The sequence below is a fragment of the Rhea americana genome, unplaced genomic scaffold (genome assembly GCF_003343005.1).
Source record: "Rhea americana isolate MKP2758 unplaced genomic scaffold, rheAme1 scaffold_16, whole genome shotgun sequence".
In the NCBI taxonomy this organism is placed as follows: Eukaryota; Metazoa; Chordata; class Aves; order Rheiformes; family Rheidae; genus Rhea; species Rhea americana.
Window position 1 is genome coordinate 1145245 of NW_028185705.1, and position 17450 is coordinate 1162694.

The window sequence follows — 17450 nt, forward strand, 5'->3', positions numbered from 1 at the left end:
GCTCCTCTGCCTCGGATTTACGGGCTGCCGAGAGACAGCTCGGCGCTTGGCGAGCAATGAATTCCTCCAGCCGCCCTCCGCAGACGGCCCAGGGAAGGCAGCAGCAAAGTTCAGTTCCTGTCACCTATCGCTAAAAATCATGCCCGTACAGCTGATAAGCAGCTGTGCAAAGCGCTCTGAAAATGAAAAGCTTTACGCACTACTTTGTGGCAAGATGAAACCGCTCCTGATTCTTCCTTTTATTTCCTGGAAAAAGCCCCAGTCAAGTTTTGCTCCTGCCCAGAGCTCGACCTCACCTCCCACACTGACTCACGCTTCTCCCCTCTAAGAAAAACGGGGCTTTACGACGCTGCCCCCAGTAGCATCACACCCTCGCGCCCWCCGTGTCCTCGGGCAGGAGAGCAGCGACACGGAAGCCCGGTCGCTTCCCCTGCTGCTCCGGGCCCCTCACAGGGCAGCKGCCGGGACCAGGGAGGGGGCGGCGTTTCCCGAGGGGACCCGGCGAGCCCCGAGCGGGCCCCGCGGCCCCGCGCTCGCTCCGAACGCCGCTTCGCTCGTCTGCCGCGCGGTTTCCTCACCGAACGTCACCTGCCCTAGCGTGACGGAGACGGGTGGCTCCTGCGGGAATGCCTCACAGACCTCCTTATTCCTTCAGGAACGGCAGTGCCGCCCGCGCTCTGCAACCTGCTCGTGGCTGAGCGGCGCTCGGTTTTGAGCGGAGCGGGACGGCTCGCGCCTCCGCTGACCGGGCCGCACAGAGCGATTAAAAAGGCAAAGGCTGCTCGAGCGGCCGCTCGCGGGCCGTCACCGGTGCGCGGCCCCCTCCCCTCGCGCAGCGCGTTCGCCGGCAGCCCAGCGGCCTCCGAGCGGCCGCGGCATTCCCGGGCCGGGGCGCCGGCGGGGAGCGCGCGGGCCTCGCAGCCAGGCCGGCGCTCCCGGGCCGCTTCCCGGCTGCGGCGGCTCATCCTCCCCGGCACAACAGCCTCCACGGTCCCCAGCTGGCGTGGTGCAAAGCGGCCGTCGCGGGGCACCGACCTTCCAGCGCCGCCCTCCCAGGCTCTTGGCGGCAAGGAGAGAGACTCACTTGGCCGAGCGAAGCCCTTGACTGCACGCGGGGACGCTGCACCACCGCGTCGCGAGCGCGCGGCCCGCAGACGGCCCGCTCCTGCCACGGGGCTGCTCGCTGGGCCGCGCGGCCGCCGCGATTCCCCGACCTGGAAGCGCAGACGGCCCCGGCGCAGGGGAGGGAGGAGGAGAAGCCCGGACACAAAGCAGAGCCCTGCTGGGCGCTCGCGAGGCGGCCGYCCCGGCGCGCGAGGGAGCTCGCGCCCGCAGCCACGCTGCACCGACCCGCGCTCCCCCTCGGCTCCAGCGGCTTCTGGGGCGTCACGTACGTCATCCAGCTCCAAGGACGATGTCTCCTCGCAACCCCCGGGCCTACCACACCTTCACTCCCGCAGATGCGGATTCACTGCGGAGCTTAACCCAGCCCGAGTGGTTTATCGGAGAAAACCACATACTCGACCACGTGAGCTTGAYGTTGGCAACGGGATTTTTGTCTGCAGCGGGCTGGCGAGCACGCTACCGCGGGCGCCTCCACAGGGAAGAGCCGATTAAGGCTGTGTGGGGCAGATCAGGTTGACCAACATTTCTCTCCATGCAGCTTCTGTTTTGCATCCCAACTCCTATTCCAAGGGTGGAACAGCAGCTTAGCTAAGTAAATCCAGAGCTCCAGACCAGTGCCTATGACACAGTGTTTCCAGCAGCCAGGGGCCAACACCTCTTYGCTCTTCTCTCCCTTGCTATTATTTAACCCTGTAATTATATTAGCTAACTAACTCCCATAAGGTATCTCAAGATGCAGCTTGTTTGGCAGTTGCCACCAAATTAAGCACTAGCAGCTCCCGTTCAAACTCTGCCCTCCTCCGCGCTCCTTCTCTCCCCGGCTTGGCGTTAGCATTTGCTCCTAGCAGGACCGCTGAGGCCGCAGTTTCTTAACGTCTAGCTGAACAACTGTGCGTGAGCGCTTTGCGCAGGCTGCTCTGCCTTCAGCACCTGCAATTAGTTTCTTAGGTATTGACATGAAAAATTTTTTTCTATTTGATTTTGTCCAAAACTGCAGGATTTCAAGGTTCAAACTGCACATGACAAGCAAGTTTCTAATACTTTCCTCAATTTGTGATTTTAGTGATATTCACATCTTTCCCCAGTGCCRGAATCAGCAAGTTCCTATCAAAACACTTTTGGGAAGCGTCACAGCCTGCCACTTGTCATTCCTAGAGGTGCTTTGGTTTAACTCCACCATCTGGGYCATCTCCCATTGAATTTTACTCAGTATAAAGCCTAGGGAAAGAGGAACCATTCAAAGTCATTATTATTACGTGAGCATCATGCCTGTTCTGAATTAYGCACTTCTGCTGTGCTGCAGAGCACAGAGACGGTCACGGCTGGGAGTTAATCCCTTAAGAATTCCTTTTAAGTCAAACTTGCACTTTTGGAAGAATGCAATTTTAAAAGCCTACGAGACTGATGAAACATGGCCTTTGCTTACCAGGAGGCTAAGATTTGGCAGAAGTCAAGGGCTACACCGAATGCTCAAAATAATAACAACTTTCCAACTATGGTATGGCACTTAGCTCAGTTTGAAAACAGAAACAATACTACAGTTAAGTGTCCACTTTGTAGGAAGAAGTCAATTAGGGCATGAAAGAAATCTTTAAGTCTTCACTTCCACTCCAAATTCTGCAAGGGTATCTGCACCATCACTTCTATTTATGAAAGGTTTATTTTCAATTGATGACACAASCCAGTTTAAGATTGGGGAGTCAGAGCTCTAGATCCGGGCACGTGAGCTTGGGCAATCCCTTACACTGTTCACTCTCCGCTCTGTAGCAAAGGTTATGTGACATGTGTCCTTGGTGCAACATGAGACAAAAAACTTGCAGAAAAGGCATGGACTAATTAGGAACCTCCACATTAAGCACTTCTCCAAACAAGTCTTTATTTTCTAACATGCACATCTGTGTGCACAAAATCACTCTTGGCCGTGAGGCTCTTACACACACAGATCAAAGGCTGCCATGAAGGTGGATATGCAAATCCACGTTACGTATGCAAGAGCCGTCTATGCAAATACTCGCCCATGCGAGCGACAGCACGCTGCGGCTGCACGCACAACGCCTCGTGCACAAAAGCTGAAAGCGTGCACACGGTTCTCCATGTACCGAGCTTCCGAGCACAAATTTATTACCTGCTGCAAATGCCTGCAAACAGCTGTTTGTAGCWGAGGTTTGCCAATGCTCACAAGGCAGCTGTACCATGGGGGCTGTTATATGCCAGCCTGCCACAGTAACTGGAGGTAAATGCAGAAAACTTAAGAGCAAACTCTCAAGCCTGCGAGGATGGGTAGAGAAGGCATTTAAATTAATTAATCTATAGGGAGTTGCACCAAGTTCACATTAGTCATTTGGGTGTGGATGTCAGTGTCTAGCCAACACGATAAGTGGATCCCTCCACCTCCCACACACTCGGTATTATTCAGACATCACCTGATCTTCCCTGGTGACTACAAAGCCATATAGCAACCAAACCATATGCCTTTGTTCCTGGGAAACACGAGATGCACTGGACTATCAGTTCTGTAACATCATTAGCATACTTTCCAGATAAACACTTTTGAGAAGACATTGATCCATCTTGAAGCCTCACTATCTTAAACGAACATCTGCAGTGATTTAGCTAGATGAACAGAAGTTAGGTCATCAGAAAGGCTTTATAAACAGTAAGAATTAAAGGCCATTTCTAGTATCACTAGATGTTTCCTCACTTCTTATGGTACTTTCTGTGCTATTAAATACATATTATGACACCATTCAAAAACACATTTAGAAGGTGATCTGCTTCATACCAAGCTTGTTTGCCATCTCCCAAAATCCATAAAGTTATCAACCTTGGAAACGCTGCTAAGAACTTCAAGACAGCAGATGATTCACTCGAACAACTAGGGTGTGTGCGCAAGCTTAGTTTTTACATCAGAGCCAGCAATTCCACTTTTCCCCTTGCATTTCTCTAGCAATTCCTAGCTGAGAATCTTAAGATGTCTCACAAATTCGGTGCTGGACATCACAGCAGGCACCTGTTTGCCTCACTAATGAAGGGGAACAGTATCCCTACTTATAACTGCAAAAGCTGGGGATGAATTCCAGGSCTCCTACCAAAATCTTGTAGCTATGGGACCAGAGCAGCACAGTTCCCATGTTAGAGTATACAAACAAGTGGGAATTCCACAAACAAAATTCAACAAAAAAATCTGAGAATTATAAATAATGAAGACAGACCCCTATTTGTCCCAAAGTCCGGAAAACACTTACGGAAGGTATGGTTACAAACCAGAACACTGAGATACAGCAGATTAGGTTTTGTCAGATCACTGTGGTCTTTGTTGCTTATTTTTATGAGGATTACGGTGTTCAGAATACTTTTAAACTTTCAACTTGTTTTCTAAGTTTAATTATTGACTTCTTTCTGCACACTGACACTGATTTCATTAGCCTCTATACATGAAGAAAGAGAAATACACTAAAGAACTGYAATTAATCATTGATTTTCATGGCTACAATTTCTTTTTATGCTGGATCAGATTCTTACAGGTTATACTCTATAGGCAAGATTTAGCTTTGCTGCATCCAGTGCAGTGGGTAGCCTTAAAATTTGCCTCTCTGCACACATTATTTTTAGATAAGAAAACATCAAACTTGAAGATCATTCTTAAAGCTTGTGAATATTCACTAAATGGCATTTAAAAATTGTGGACAACTTCATTTGATATCACAGTACTTAAGACACCTTTAAAGCACTGTACAAGTAGCACTGGAGGCAACTCACAAGTTGATGGTGAATATAATTTCAGTGCCCTAAATCCTGTTCTAGATGTTCCGCAATGTTTGTACCTCCCCCCCACACACAAATTTTGATTGTTGCCAAAAGGCAGAAATCCAAGAGGTTTCTAAAGATATTCTGTTGGGAGTCAGAGCAAAGGTGAAACATACTTGAGGTGTATTTTATAATCACAGTAGGATCTACAGCATATGATGCTTCATACCCTGAACTATTAAAAACGTGTATATATTTCAATTGAAYAATGGCTCTGCACAGCCAGCGATGGAAAAAGAGCTGCCCCATCTATGTCATTACCAAAGATGTTAGAGTGCCACCTTGAGTCTGAAAACATGGGGAAAAATTCCCTTTTAAATCTAACCATGAAATAACCAGACTTCTGAGGAGCATGTGGTAGCTGCAGACATTAAGCAATTCTCACTCCCTATACAAATATACAAAGCATACCAGCACTTCCAACGGGGGAATTTGGACCTTTGGAATTGGTGATCTATTTAAGGCTTTCCTTTAGCTTTTTAATTCTAGTTTTGTTTATGGGATGAAGAAAAACAGAAGGTTTGAATAAAATCTGAACTGCGCACTAAGTTATCCCTAAATACACCTGAAGCAGAAGAAAGGACTTCTGACTCTTACTTAAGTATTAAAAACAGGTCTGATGCAGAAATACATTTGAAATGTTTTCAATTCAGGTTTTCTGGGGCAGAAAAGAACAAATGAATATTTATAGTATCAAAAGGCAACAGAAAGAAATTGTTTTGAGGTTTCAAAGCAAACTTTGCCAGATCAGTCTCAAGGAGCACCGAGACTCCTGCTGAGAGCTGCCGGGGAGGCTGGCAGCAGCCCGCGCTGCGCCAGTCACGCCGGTGCTGCGCTGTGGCAGACCACTGATGTGCAAAGCACCAACTTACTTCCTACTCCCCAGCTCATGYGGTTACAGCACGCTTGCAACAGCCCCGCGTGGCATGGCCAGGCACACTTGCAACCGCATGAGCTCAGTTCAAAACTGGCTCAGAAAATGCAAAAGCAACAGCTACAAGACTCATGCAAAATCTCCACCCAAACACACAGTTATATGAAGTTGCACCTGCACAACACATTTTGGTCCATGCATTATTCATGCAAGTTGTCATTTCTACAATGGAATTTCTGGATTTCTGGCAAAAGTTGTCCACTTTTTGCATTTCCTGCAATAGCATTCCAGGACTGGTTTTTAGTTCCTATCTAATTYGAACTACTAATCTGAAATTTTACTTAAAAAGTTGTTAGCCAACTTGAACACTTTTTTAAAACTAGTTTGAACACGACATATAAAATACTCCTTTATGAGCAGCAACATTTTAAGCGTGCAATCCTTCCTCCTGAAGTAACAGTTACTGTGGTGGGATAAATAAAGGGAGCAATATAATCAAGTTGAACTAGAAAGCAGCAGTGATGTACTTAGTTATCTCACCATGCTAATCCTCTATCAGGTGACTGCTCACAAGATTTCCTTAAGCTCTCATTACTGAGGCAGAAATCCAGAACCAGGATATACACTTCACTGACCCCAAAGTAACATGTTTAACCTCTAAGAGGTCTCAGGGGGATTTACATTCTGAAGAGGTCAAGATAAATTGCCCCCTTCGGGGGGGGGGGGGGGGGAGGGAGGGGAAGGAAAGAAAAAGAAAAAGAAAGCTGCACCTCTACAGCAAAGAAAAATGAAGATGACAAATATTCCGCTTTTTACATGAACTTGCTGAAGGCAAATAAAAAAAATAATTGAAATGTTTTAAATCAGAAAGAGCTTTTGCTAACCAGCCAGAAGACACAAATTAGTAATTGGGGTTTAGAAACAAAGGATCTAATTCCAGGAGCTCTGAACCTGCAACTTGGCAGACACAAGCCTTTTAATTCTCTCATTAAAAGACTTCACAATTGAGTAGATACTAATTTGAGTTTCTTACACCAATAAGCTAAAATCATATGACAACAAATCTTAGAAGTCAGTTTAAGATATTTATATTGGGACAGGTTATAACCTGTACATCACACTTCTGCGAGCATGAAAGTATTCTCTTTTGAACTGAACCACCCCTCCTCATCCTTATGTGACTGATCCAAAACCATGGAGACTACCTGTATTTCACTGCTCATATTGCCACCTCCTTTGGCACACAGGCGTGAATGTTTCAGAGGCTTAGCAGCTACAGGTATGCAGCTGCAAATCCCGAGCTGCCGTGCTGCAGCCGGCGTGGGTTTGCCAGAGCACCTCTCCTGCACCCTCTGCACCATCAGCTTGCTGCTGCAACTCCAACATGGTACTACATCYGCAATGCCTTTTTATCGAGTTACTTTGCCAAATACATCTTAACTTCATTATCTTTAGAGAACATTCCTAAAAGGAGTGATATTGGATTAAGCCTATTACTGTAGACAAAGTCCTACTCCAAGTTTTTGCTTGATACAGAGTRCTGTGTTTACCAAATAGTCCAGTAGGTCAGTCTAGTCCAGAGGGGAGAAGGGAAAAACAAAAAACAGAACACTCCAAACTCACCTTGATCATTTCTGCCACATAACTTTCTGGTCCTGTATATTCTGTTGAATCTTTTACTTTTACTAACACAATGAAGCACAAGTAGTGCCACATATTGTGCTCYTCTTTAATATGCTCTTCAAATGTGACCGTCTTGTTATCAAACTTATCTCTTTCCAGACCTACAAGAGTGACACAAACACAACCCTTAGCATTTATAAAGTGTTACTAAGAAATGAGTTCYGAAAAAAAATTGTGCAGTTTCTTTGACTTCTTAACAGTCAAAATCATTCTTAAAAGGACACTGAGTAATATGGATAAAATCTGCAACAAATGGCCACAGTCAGTGGGAAGAGGAGAGAGAAAAAGCAGCATTACGAACAATGGTTACGTTTACTACACCTAATGGAAAATCTTTGTTTAAGAAAGGTGGCTACCTAGTATGCAACCAGGTTGTTGGATTTCGTAACACTTCTCCTATTTTTAGGCAAAATAGTACCAAAATGCAACATTTGCTTTGCAGCAAACTTCCAAAGGTTACTTAGGCCAGCGTATGCATTATACAACTTCTGCAGACCATGTCATTTAACCACACTGGCCTTGCAGGCTCAGTGGTTTGCTTTTTCACATCAGTACATTTGGATTTAACTGCCTCGCAGATGCTACTAAACACTCTGCATCCTTGGAAAAGTAATCATAGAATGSTAAGGTTGGAAGGGACCTCTGGAGATCATCTAGTCCAACCCTCAGCATAGCCCATATGGGGATTGAATCCACGACCCTGGCATTAGCAGCACCACGCTCTAACCAACTGAGCATGACCTGAGTCTGTTTATAAAAATCTCTCCAGCTCCAATATAAAACTGTYCTCTGAAACACAAGAGAAACAGAAGCTAAGATTTGAAGAATAATAGTATACAGTCCTCTTCTCTTTTCCCTGCCAAGTGCCTACATATATGATCCCCAAGAAATCAATTARTTGAGGAATGCAAGATAGGAACAGACATAACTTAAGACTCCTCTTTCCTCAAGCCATACATTTCTTGCGTATGCTGGTCTGCAGCTAGCTCGACAGAGTCGCTCCTCGTTCTTAACTTCAYGTTTCTACACTTACCACAAATAAAGCAAGTAGTTTTTAAAATTTCTTCTTTCTTCTGCTTTTCACTCCTTAAATCAGCGAAAGTGTCAATGATCACACCAAAAATCAGGTTAAGGACAATAATGATGACCATGAAGAAGAATAACAGATCATATATCACTCTAGCAGCAAAGAGAGGTTCCTGCAAGATAGAGAATTTAATGATTAACAACCCAAACACATGCATGCCTGACCCTTAGATGTCTTTCCTCACAGCAATAGTATATGCTACTCTCCCCCCACCCCTTGAGTTGMTGTTTCTGATGCTTTCCAGTGATAGCTTAGGACTCAAAACATTAAATGAAACTAAAATGCAAGATTACTGAAAAAAGTCAAATTAGTCAGCTAACAGTATACAGCTGCTGTGAAGTTGTTCTTTCTTCTTACTATCTACAAATCTTTCTTCTTCTCTCACACACGTCTCATACCACCTCCCTGCAAGCTGCTTCTAATTAGCTTCTTTTATTAATCTGCTTATATGTCCAGAGAGTACTGGGGGTGACTACAGTCTTTTACTGAATKTCATAGCAGTTCATTCACTTATATTAACAACCATGTGGACACTCTTAAATGAAACAAGAAACTAACTTGCACTTAGCAGTGCCCATTTCATATTTATTGGAAGCCCACATACCTAAGCCCCATTTTCAGAAACATCGAAGACAGTTGGGTGCCAAAGTTTTATTAGGAAACATGTAAATTTTAAACCATTTTAAGCAAAAATCAGGCTAATATTACAAATAGTTTGAAATTGCAGACCATATATACCACTCCACCTTCCGTTACCTGGTGTGAATAAAGCAGACTCAAAGCTGCTGGAAGAGGGATGGTGAAAGGAGGACTGACGAGGACCTTCTCCCCAGCTCCAAGGCTCCGCCCAGGCCTGTCCCTTTGCCTTTGGGAATGATGGGGAAAGACAGACCAAGACTCGGGCACAATCAGCTACGGAAACAGCCACATGGGCAGCCTGGGGCATCGGGAGAAGGTCCTGCTGCTTTGGCCATGCTGTGATGATGGCTCCAAGCAGACAAGAGTCCTTCCTTCACAGAGGAAGCTCTTCTCAGCTCCTTTTGTAACGCACAGACTATTGGCTACACCATTCTTGCTTATTTGGGCCCCACTTTGGACTTAAGGACTGAGCTGTCTTTAAGCTAAAAAAGCCTAATTTACTAGGAAAAAAACAATCTGTGGAAASTTGTTTGGACAGGCTGCTGCTTAATGTGACACTACAGAGAATTAACTTGATTACACAGAGGGAAACTGCAGTCCCTTCTCCTTCACAACGTATCCTACATCTGTTCAAGCAGAGCACGGACACATTTTCCCCACCAGAACGTGACCTCCAGCCCTACGTGGTTATCGCTCCGCCGCCCCCACGCAGCGGTGCTTTACCTCCTTGGACGGCTTCCTGAGCACATCACCTACTCCACCCCCGCTGCGGAGCCCGTGACTCAGGACCGTGACAATGCACATCAGCAGCGTCTCGCACGTATGCTCCTTATTCTCCTCCTCCATCTCGTCGGCAATCCCCTCTATTAACACAGCAAGCAGGGACATGTTTAGAAGACAAGGAGATCCGTTTTAAACAATTCTCCACATTCTTTGCTGGGAACGCGCTCGCTTGCTCTTGTGCGAAAACTGCCGGATTTCCGGCCAGTGTCACAGACCTGCTCGGCGTTAGCGCAGCGCAGACCCAGGGAGCGGGGCGCCTGCCTTTCACCACCCTCTGGGGCTTTCTCGTGCTTTAGCTGCTGCCTCTGACTGGGTTAAAATTCTCTTTCCCTGCCTGTGAGTGTGTGCAACTCGATCTCACCAGATGCCTGTTTATACAGAATCGGAGCTTTCTGACAGCTCGGAGGACAAAGTGTTGCCTCTTACACTCTCCCTTGGTGCCTAACAGATTGCACAGCCTTTGGGCTGCACTCAAAATGGCAACCTCCACTCTTCTGTTCCAAATGGCTAAAATATCACTGCTTATGGAAACAGCACTTAAGTAATGTACTATTTTTGACCCTCCACCCGTTTGGTGGAAGCCTCCAACTTCACTGTTTCAGTTCTAGAACTGCTAGAATCCCCTAATCTCATGCACCTCACCCCCCACCCCGGCCCCTGCTGAAAGTCTCATGACTTTCACTCCGTAATAACTATGCTTACAGGTGGATCTCCCTTCCCATTGGGAGCCTTAGATGGGCCCAAATCCCTGTGCAATCTGGAAATATCCATCAACCAAAATAGTAAACAAAGGCCAAAGATTCGGGCATTGCTAACATGAGGGTTTTATGTGGCCAGAGGTGTCGATTTGATTATGATAAGTGTGTCTCCACCAGACTTATCCCTGCTGCAACCAAAGTGCCTAAAAACAACAAAGCACATTCTTCCTAAAGCTGAAGACAGACACTATTCCTGTATCAGTGTTGACTCTTAGCTTACAAAGAGGATACTTGAGTAAAACAGGGACATCGCCTCCTGACAGCATGGGCTCGTGGCCATTATTGACCTTTGAAACGCTTGACCGTATCCATTGCTAAGAGAAACAGGGATGATCTGTCTGGCTCTCACAGCCAGCAACATAAACTTCACAGAAGTAAATTACATTTTCTAGGAAATAAAACTAAAACATTTCAATACCTAATCTGAGGCTGATGACTGCACTGGAAGTAATATCTCACATGCACATTCTTGATCAAAAAAACCAAAAAACCAACAAACAAACAAAAAAAYACAAACAAAAAACCCAAACCTACCCTGTCTACTTAATCCATGGAATACTTCCTGACATATTAAAAATTGTTTCCTTACTTAACTAGATATAATAATACTGACAATAAACAACATTCTGCTTCATCCTTCACAGAGCATTATACTCTGAAATTGCATTTAACAGCCTGATGTTTAAAATAATGAACTTTGCAAAGAGGTAAACTGCATCACTTCCTTCTCAAATTGATAAGGTAGATAATTTAAGACTGTGGCAGTGTTCTTTCTACGTATGGTTTAGTTTTAGTTTCTCCAGTTTAAACACTTCATGTACCATATGCCATTTATGCTATTGGCTTAAATTAAATCCTCTTTCAAGCTGAAGAGTCCCATGATAGCTTTGTTCCCCAATTTGRTTACATAAAACTACCACTTTTTTAAAAAAAAATTAATTTAATGAGCTTCACTAGAAAAAATGTGAAAACTCAAGCTATGACACAGAAATTTGATAGGAGATACTCACGTTCAGAAGGAATGATTGAAGAACAGTTTTTACCACTACCTGCTTTACACACATCTGAATAGAGAAACTCCCCAGTCATAGTTTCACCTGCCTCTGTGCGACCTAAAATACAAATTAATGAATCAAATGGTGTAACATTTTTCAGGCATTAGCTACCAGACATTAAGACACCCTACTATAGACAGTGAACAATTACTAGCCTGATGCAGAATTGTGTATTCTGCTAGAGTTTAGGAGGCCACCATGCTTTGATTCACATATTCAATGATCTAAAGTTCAAACATAAAATTCTTATTATTTCTRTGAATTAAAGACAGAAGCCGTGCATTTATTTTGTATCAGCTCCAAAGTCAAGAGTAACTGAAATTGTTCCAGAAATATGTTCTAGTGAACGTATTTTCAAGGTGCCTTAAAAATTTGCCCTTACAATGCCTTGCAAGTATCAAAATAAGTGAAGTGCCACATAGTTGCATGTCTTCAGCATTTCTGAACTGTACTGGAAATGTGAAATAGGAGGGTCAGTCAGGTTTAGGCCTTTCATAGGATTGACAGTAAAATTAAAAAAAAAAAAAGTGGAAACGTCAAGTAATGCTTGCTCAAGTGGCGGTTAAAAAACAAAAAACAAACAAAAAAAAAAAAACCCAAACCAAAGTCAGAACAAGACAAAACCCACACCCCTCCTGTAACAAGTTTCCTTCCTATACTTCCCACCCAGCAACTTGCTTATTTGATACTACAAGGTAGTAAGAATCCCCCTACTTTTAACTTACAATAAGCACTTCAGCTTATTAATAAGTTCAGCTCAGAAAAAGTCTAGTATGGAATTTAAACTATAGCAAGTATTTGAGGGAAGTTCAGTCTATACAAACTACAAGCAAACTAAAGTTAGAGGTAGAAAGCTCGTTCCCAGGAACATCTTTAAGTGTCATTTCCCCTCTTACTCACTCAGTTACTTGAGATAAAATATTAATTTTCTGTTATGCTGAAAGCAAAGCCCACCATTAAAAACCAATATAAGCATTCAAGCTCTAGCAAACCAACTCTCTCAGTGCAGAGCCTTCCCCACTGTCCTACCTAATGTCCTACCTAAATTCTGCTTGTAATTAAACTGGAGGAGGGAATAGGTGTAGAAAATTTCAGCTGTTTTAGCAAATAACGAGAGGAAAAATCTCAAATGTGTGCAGAACAGCCTAAATGCTATCTCCAGAGGTTCCTCCACCCCTTCCCTCTTCACACTGCAGTAGATCACAGTGTTTTGTAAAAACCTCTGTGGTAGCTGTTTGTTCCAAATAGTGCTGTTATGTTTTGTTTTTAAACAGTGTCCTTTGTAAGAAAGGACTTATGAGGTAACCAGCATGTCTTGCAGTCTCGAAAAATCAGCATGCCACAGGAAACAAGACAATTGATTTCTTTAGCACTTGAACAGCCAAAATATGTACCAACCTGGCAATAGCGTTTCATTAGGGAGCTTATCTACTTCCAAGATAAAGTCATCTTTGAAGAACAGGTATCCCACTATTGAGAACAGGTAGACCAAGATGAGGGCAAGCACAGCAGTCAGGATGATGGAGCGCCCATTGCGAGTGACACTCTTAATAACGTTCAGCAAGGTCTCCTCTCTGTACACCAAGTCAAAGAGCTGCAGGAAGAGGCAAAAGCAAAGGCTGTTTCACAAATTTATTACCAGTAAAACTGGTGGCATGTTATACATTGACATAACATGGAGTAGCCTGATAGCAATACAGCTTATTATTACTATTTTTTTTAAGAGTTGGCAGTCAAAATTCAGCAAAGAAAGATCATGTGGGAGGCTTGGGGGCTTGCTCATCCCCACCACACCTTTCGTGCACCAAGCACTTTGAGGCCCGAGGCCCAGAGGCAGCTGCACCCTCCCATTTCTGCCTGCACTTCACAGCCTCCGTGAAACCATGGGTGCTTTTTGGTGCATCCACCAACTACACATCTCATACACGACTTGAGGAACAATGTTGATTAACCTAATAAAAGGTCTATGATCATTACTTGCTTAAATGCTAAATGTACAGTGCTTGCTTTAACATACAAYTGCTAATGTTAAAAAGTACAACAGTACTGTTATCTGCTTCATCTTACAAAAAAATTAAAATACCACAATTCAAAATTCAATTCATTTATTGAGTACATAACTAAAGCRAGTAATATTTTTCACCAAATCAGTGTTGGCAAAAAGTGCTCGTTGTTTAAATATTTTTACAAATGTTCTCCTTCATTTTCCACTTTGCTGGGTCTGTGCCATTTCCCCAGCACAGCCCAGGGACAGAGCTGGCTATGCTACTGACAATGAGGACACATACGAGTTAAACTGGACCTGTATGAGTGCAGGAAAAAAAAAAAAGTTACCAGAGGATGCAGCAAGCCCCAAACAAATGGACAAAAATATACAGTTCTGAAAGGGAATGAAGGTTTACTTTAAAAGGTGACACATTTTCTTCACCAGCTGTAGATGTACTCCTTCACTGTTTATTCTTAGAAGTATTATGTTGTGCAAGACATATTCCACTCAAAACTGAAAAAAAACCATATGCCAGGCATTCATGTCAATTGGTTGAGGTCTAGAGCCTAGCTAGTTAAGGAGAGCCTTCAGAGTAAACCAAGTGCTCAAAAAACAGGGATACACTGTTGGAGTTATTCACGAGAACAAAGTATAAGCTCTCTTCGAGAAATGTTTGCCTTTTACTCATAGCATGGTAACCCTGCAAGTGCCTACTGTTTAGCTAGCATTTATATGGCCAGATTTTTCAATTATTTTTTTTCTCATGTAGGTAAAAACTCATCTGACCTTGAGAAGATTTAAACCTTCACCAGCTATTGATATACTTGGAGTCAAAACAATTTAAATTATTTCATTATCTTGAAAGTCCAAGCAGGCTCACAAGCAATAGATTTAACCCAGAAAATTCGTATCTCAGCTGTCTGAGAATTAACCTTCAGAAAGGGAAATGCTAAGCATCTTCTTTACACAACTGCACACTTATTGTGGTGAGTAATTTTAAAGAAATTTAACGAAAAACACTTCTTGTATAATATACTTAAGAACAAAAAGTCTTTCGTTTGTTCACAAAAACCAGGAAGATGAGATATGGCAGGAAGCCTGCAGGCTCCCACAGCAACTTCTCCTAAACAAAATGGCCAGAATTTAGTTTTCAAGACAGTGTCTGTATAATGGTCTCCTATTACTAAAATGGAAAGAAAGCAGTGTAAAACACACCTAGATAAGCCTGAGATGGGACTTTACAAACACACAGAAAGAAAAACATCCTAGGGACAAAATGAATACCTACCAACAAACTATAAAAAAATTCATGTACGAAGAGTCCCAGAGCACAAATGAGAAGGTATAGTAGGTGATACAGAAACTCCACATCCATGATCATTGCCTTGTATCCTCTAGTGAAGGTTCCACAGTTACCCACAAAACTCATCAGAAAAATGATTTTATTACAAACCTAAGGAAAGATTAACCACAAATTAGTTACACAAAAATAAAGGCAATTTTTCAAAGCCGGTAATAACTCAACTACATGATGGTATCAACAACTATTCTACAATGTCTGTTACATGACAGCACTTTACACAGAGTCACAAGCTGCTTTCTGTTGTGTTTTTTGCACAGCTCCGACAGTGGGCCAAAATTAAAACTTCATCTCTTCAGTAAAACATGCGCACTCTCTTCAGCTTTTTGCCTCACAGCATCAATATTTGAAGTTTTAAAGAAGAAAGTAACAATATAACACTGGTGTGAAAGGTAAGCTTTCCATAAGAAGTGCTAAACTACCCTAAGCACCAATCTTCCTGCAAATAACTTCCTAGGYTACAGCAGCACTTACATTTCTGAAGAAGCAGTCCCTATTGCTTGCTAATAAGCGAGTACTCCGGATTCCCTCTGCTATTCACCCTCACATCAGGTACCTGGTAATCCTCTCGTATGGCAGCAGCCATCGACACTGGAGGGAAAACTCCCTTACRCTTACCTGGACCAGCCAGATGCTGTAACTATCAACAGGAGTGCTAACAACGCAACTCAGATTCTGTCATATACAGCTCTYGGTAACACATTTCGATGACAAGGGGTACTAAAAAATCACACGCTTAAAAGCCGGGCACTGTAATAAAGGCAAAGGCTTCCAGAAGACGCATCTTTGCAAAGCTCCTGCTGACTCAGTCAGAGAGAAACATGTTTGGCTTACTCGCCAAGAGACCACAAATACCCAGGTCTGAGTGTTAATGAAGTTCTCTGATGGCTCAGTTTACACACTCCGTCCGCGCATTACCATAGCAAAACTGCTTAGTGTCACACTTTGGRCTGGCAGGCAGACTACAGACAGGCATTTGGGAAATGCACTGTTTAGTAAATCTTATACAATTCCAAAAATACTGTAGTTTAGTCACCGAACAAGAGAAGGGTTTGAGAGAACAACTTAAGAGTACTTTAGGGTCACAGAGACATCTTARCATTTTTAGCTGGGGTTGGAGCTGTTCCTAGACTGTGACAAAACCTTAGAGTGCTCCAACTTAGGGAATTGGGATTAAATGGAAAACAGCAAAGCACTTCTATCAAGAAACAATCCAAAGTGGGAATTACTTCTTCACCAAACGGTACTGCCACCGCCACCATGTTCCAGACTATTTTTGTCCGACATCTTCGTGAGCAGATAAGGAACCCTTACATAAGACGCAACAGAGCTTCAAAGCCCACTCAATACTTACATTGAAYGCACCCAGAAGAAATAAAGTAGGTTGTAAACCAACTGAAAATATTAGCCGTAATATTGTAGAAGCTATTAAGGCTCGGATGCCATGGGGCTTAGGAAGAGCTATAACTATAGCCAAAGAAATCAGCATAGCAGTCCATAGCAAGCCTGACAAGTGGGGCTCTAGCGTACCTAGGATGGAGAGAGAGAACAAAAAACACAGACATTCAATACTTTGTGTTATCAAATAAAACACAATCAAAATATTCAGGTAAGTGCCATTTTATCCTATTGTTGTGCAGYATCATTAGTCTACCTCTTCAGACATTACTGATTTGAAGATAGTAAGCAGCTTGTCTGAACTCAATGCTTTCAGCAGATTTTTAATTATGAGTTTGTTACTAAAGTAACATGCAAAGAGCACTAGTATAGGATTCATTTTCCTGTTCCACTACTTGCACACCTTTAATGCTGAGAAGGAGAGGCGTTTTGCTAATATATTCTGTAGATGCACTGAATGGGTAAAGACAGACAATATACTCATCAGGTCCTTATTCATAGTCTACTCTTCTATTATGCTTTTGGTCAAAACCCTTCACCAGTTTTATCACCTCTTGCTATTTCTGGTTCTATTCAGACTGTCCCATGAGATTGTCTGCTTACATAACATCAGCCAGCATTGCTAAAAATAAACTTCCGTGAAAGAACACTAAAAATACACAACCTAAAATACTGTTTATGCTGAGTCTATGCAGAATATAAAAAGACATCTTTTCTTGAAACTCACGTGAAGATRTGTTTTTGTTCAAATAACTAATAACTCAGACTAAAAGGTGAGATTCCCCCAAATTCCACTCCGAGCCCTTCTGCAGGTACTCACAGGGCTGTTGTGTGTTACGAGCAACATATTTGGTGAAGGCTTTTCTCCTCCCAAATTCAGAAGGGTTAGAAAAT

The 17450-nt window shown here is 43.3% G+C and overlaps 1 protein-coding gene across 4 annotated transcripts in view; it reads right to left on the bottom strand.

The window, feature by feature from the left end:
* The window catches only part of ITPR1 (inositol 1,4,5-trisphosphate receptor type 1), a 188037-nt gene that overhangs the window by 10853 nt on the left and 159734 nt on the right, over positions 1 to 17450 (bottom strand). For 3 of the 4 annotated variants that reach the window (XM_085300025.1, XM_085300026.1, XM_085300024.1), the window contains 7 exons: positions 16513 to 16688; positions 15087 to 15251; positions 13210 to 13405; positions 11767 to 11868; positions 9939 to 10078; positions 8523 to 8688; positions 7430 to 7590 (listed from right to left, as the gene is read on the bottom strand). In XM_085300025.1, coding sequence (XP_085156151.1) covers positions 7430 to 7590; positions 8523 to 8688; positions 9939 to 10078; positions 11767 to 11868; positions 13210 to 13405; positions 15087 to 15251; positions 16513 to 16688 — 1106 coding nt within the window. Of the gene's footprint in view, positions 1 to 7011; positions 7271 to 7429; positions 7591 to 8522; positions 8689 to 9938; positions 10079 to 11766; positions 11869 to 13209; positions 13406 to 15086; positions 15252 to 16512; positions 16689 to 17450 lie in introns of all 4 variants that reach the window. The other variant, XR_014895240.1, reaches the window with a different exon arrangement.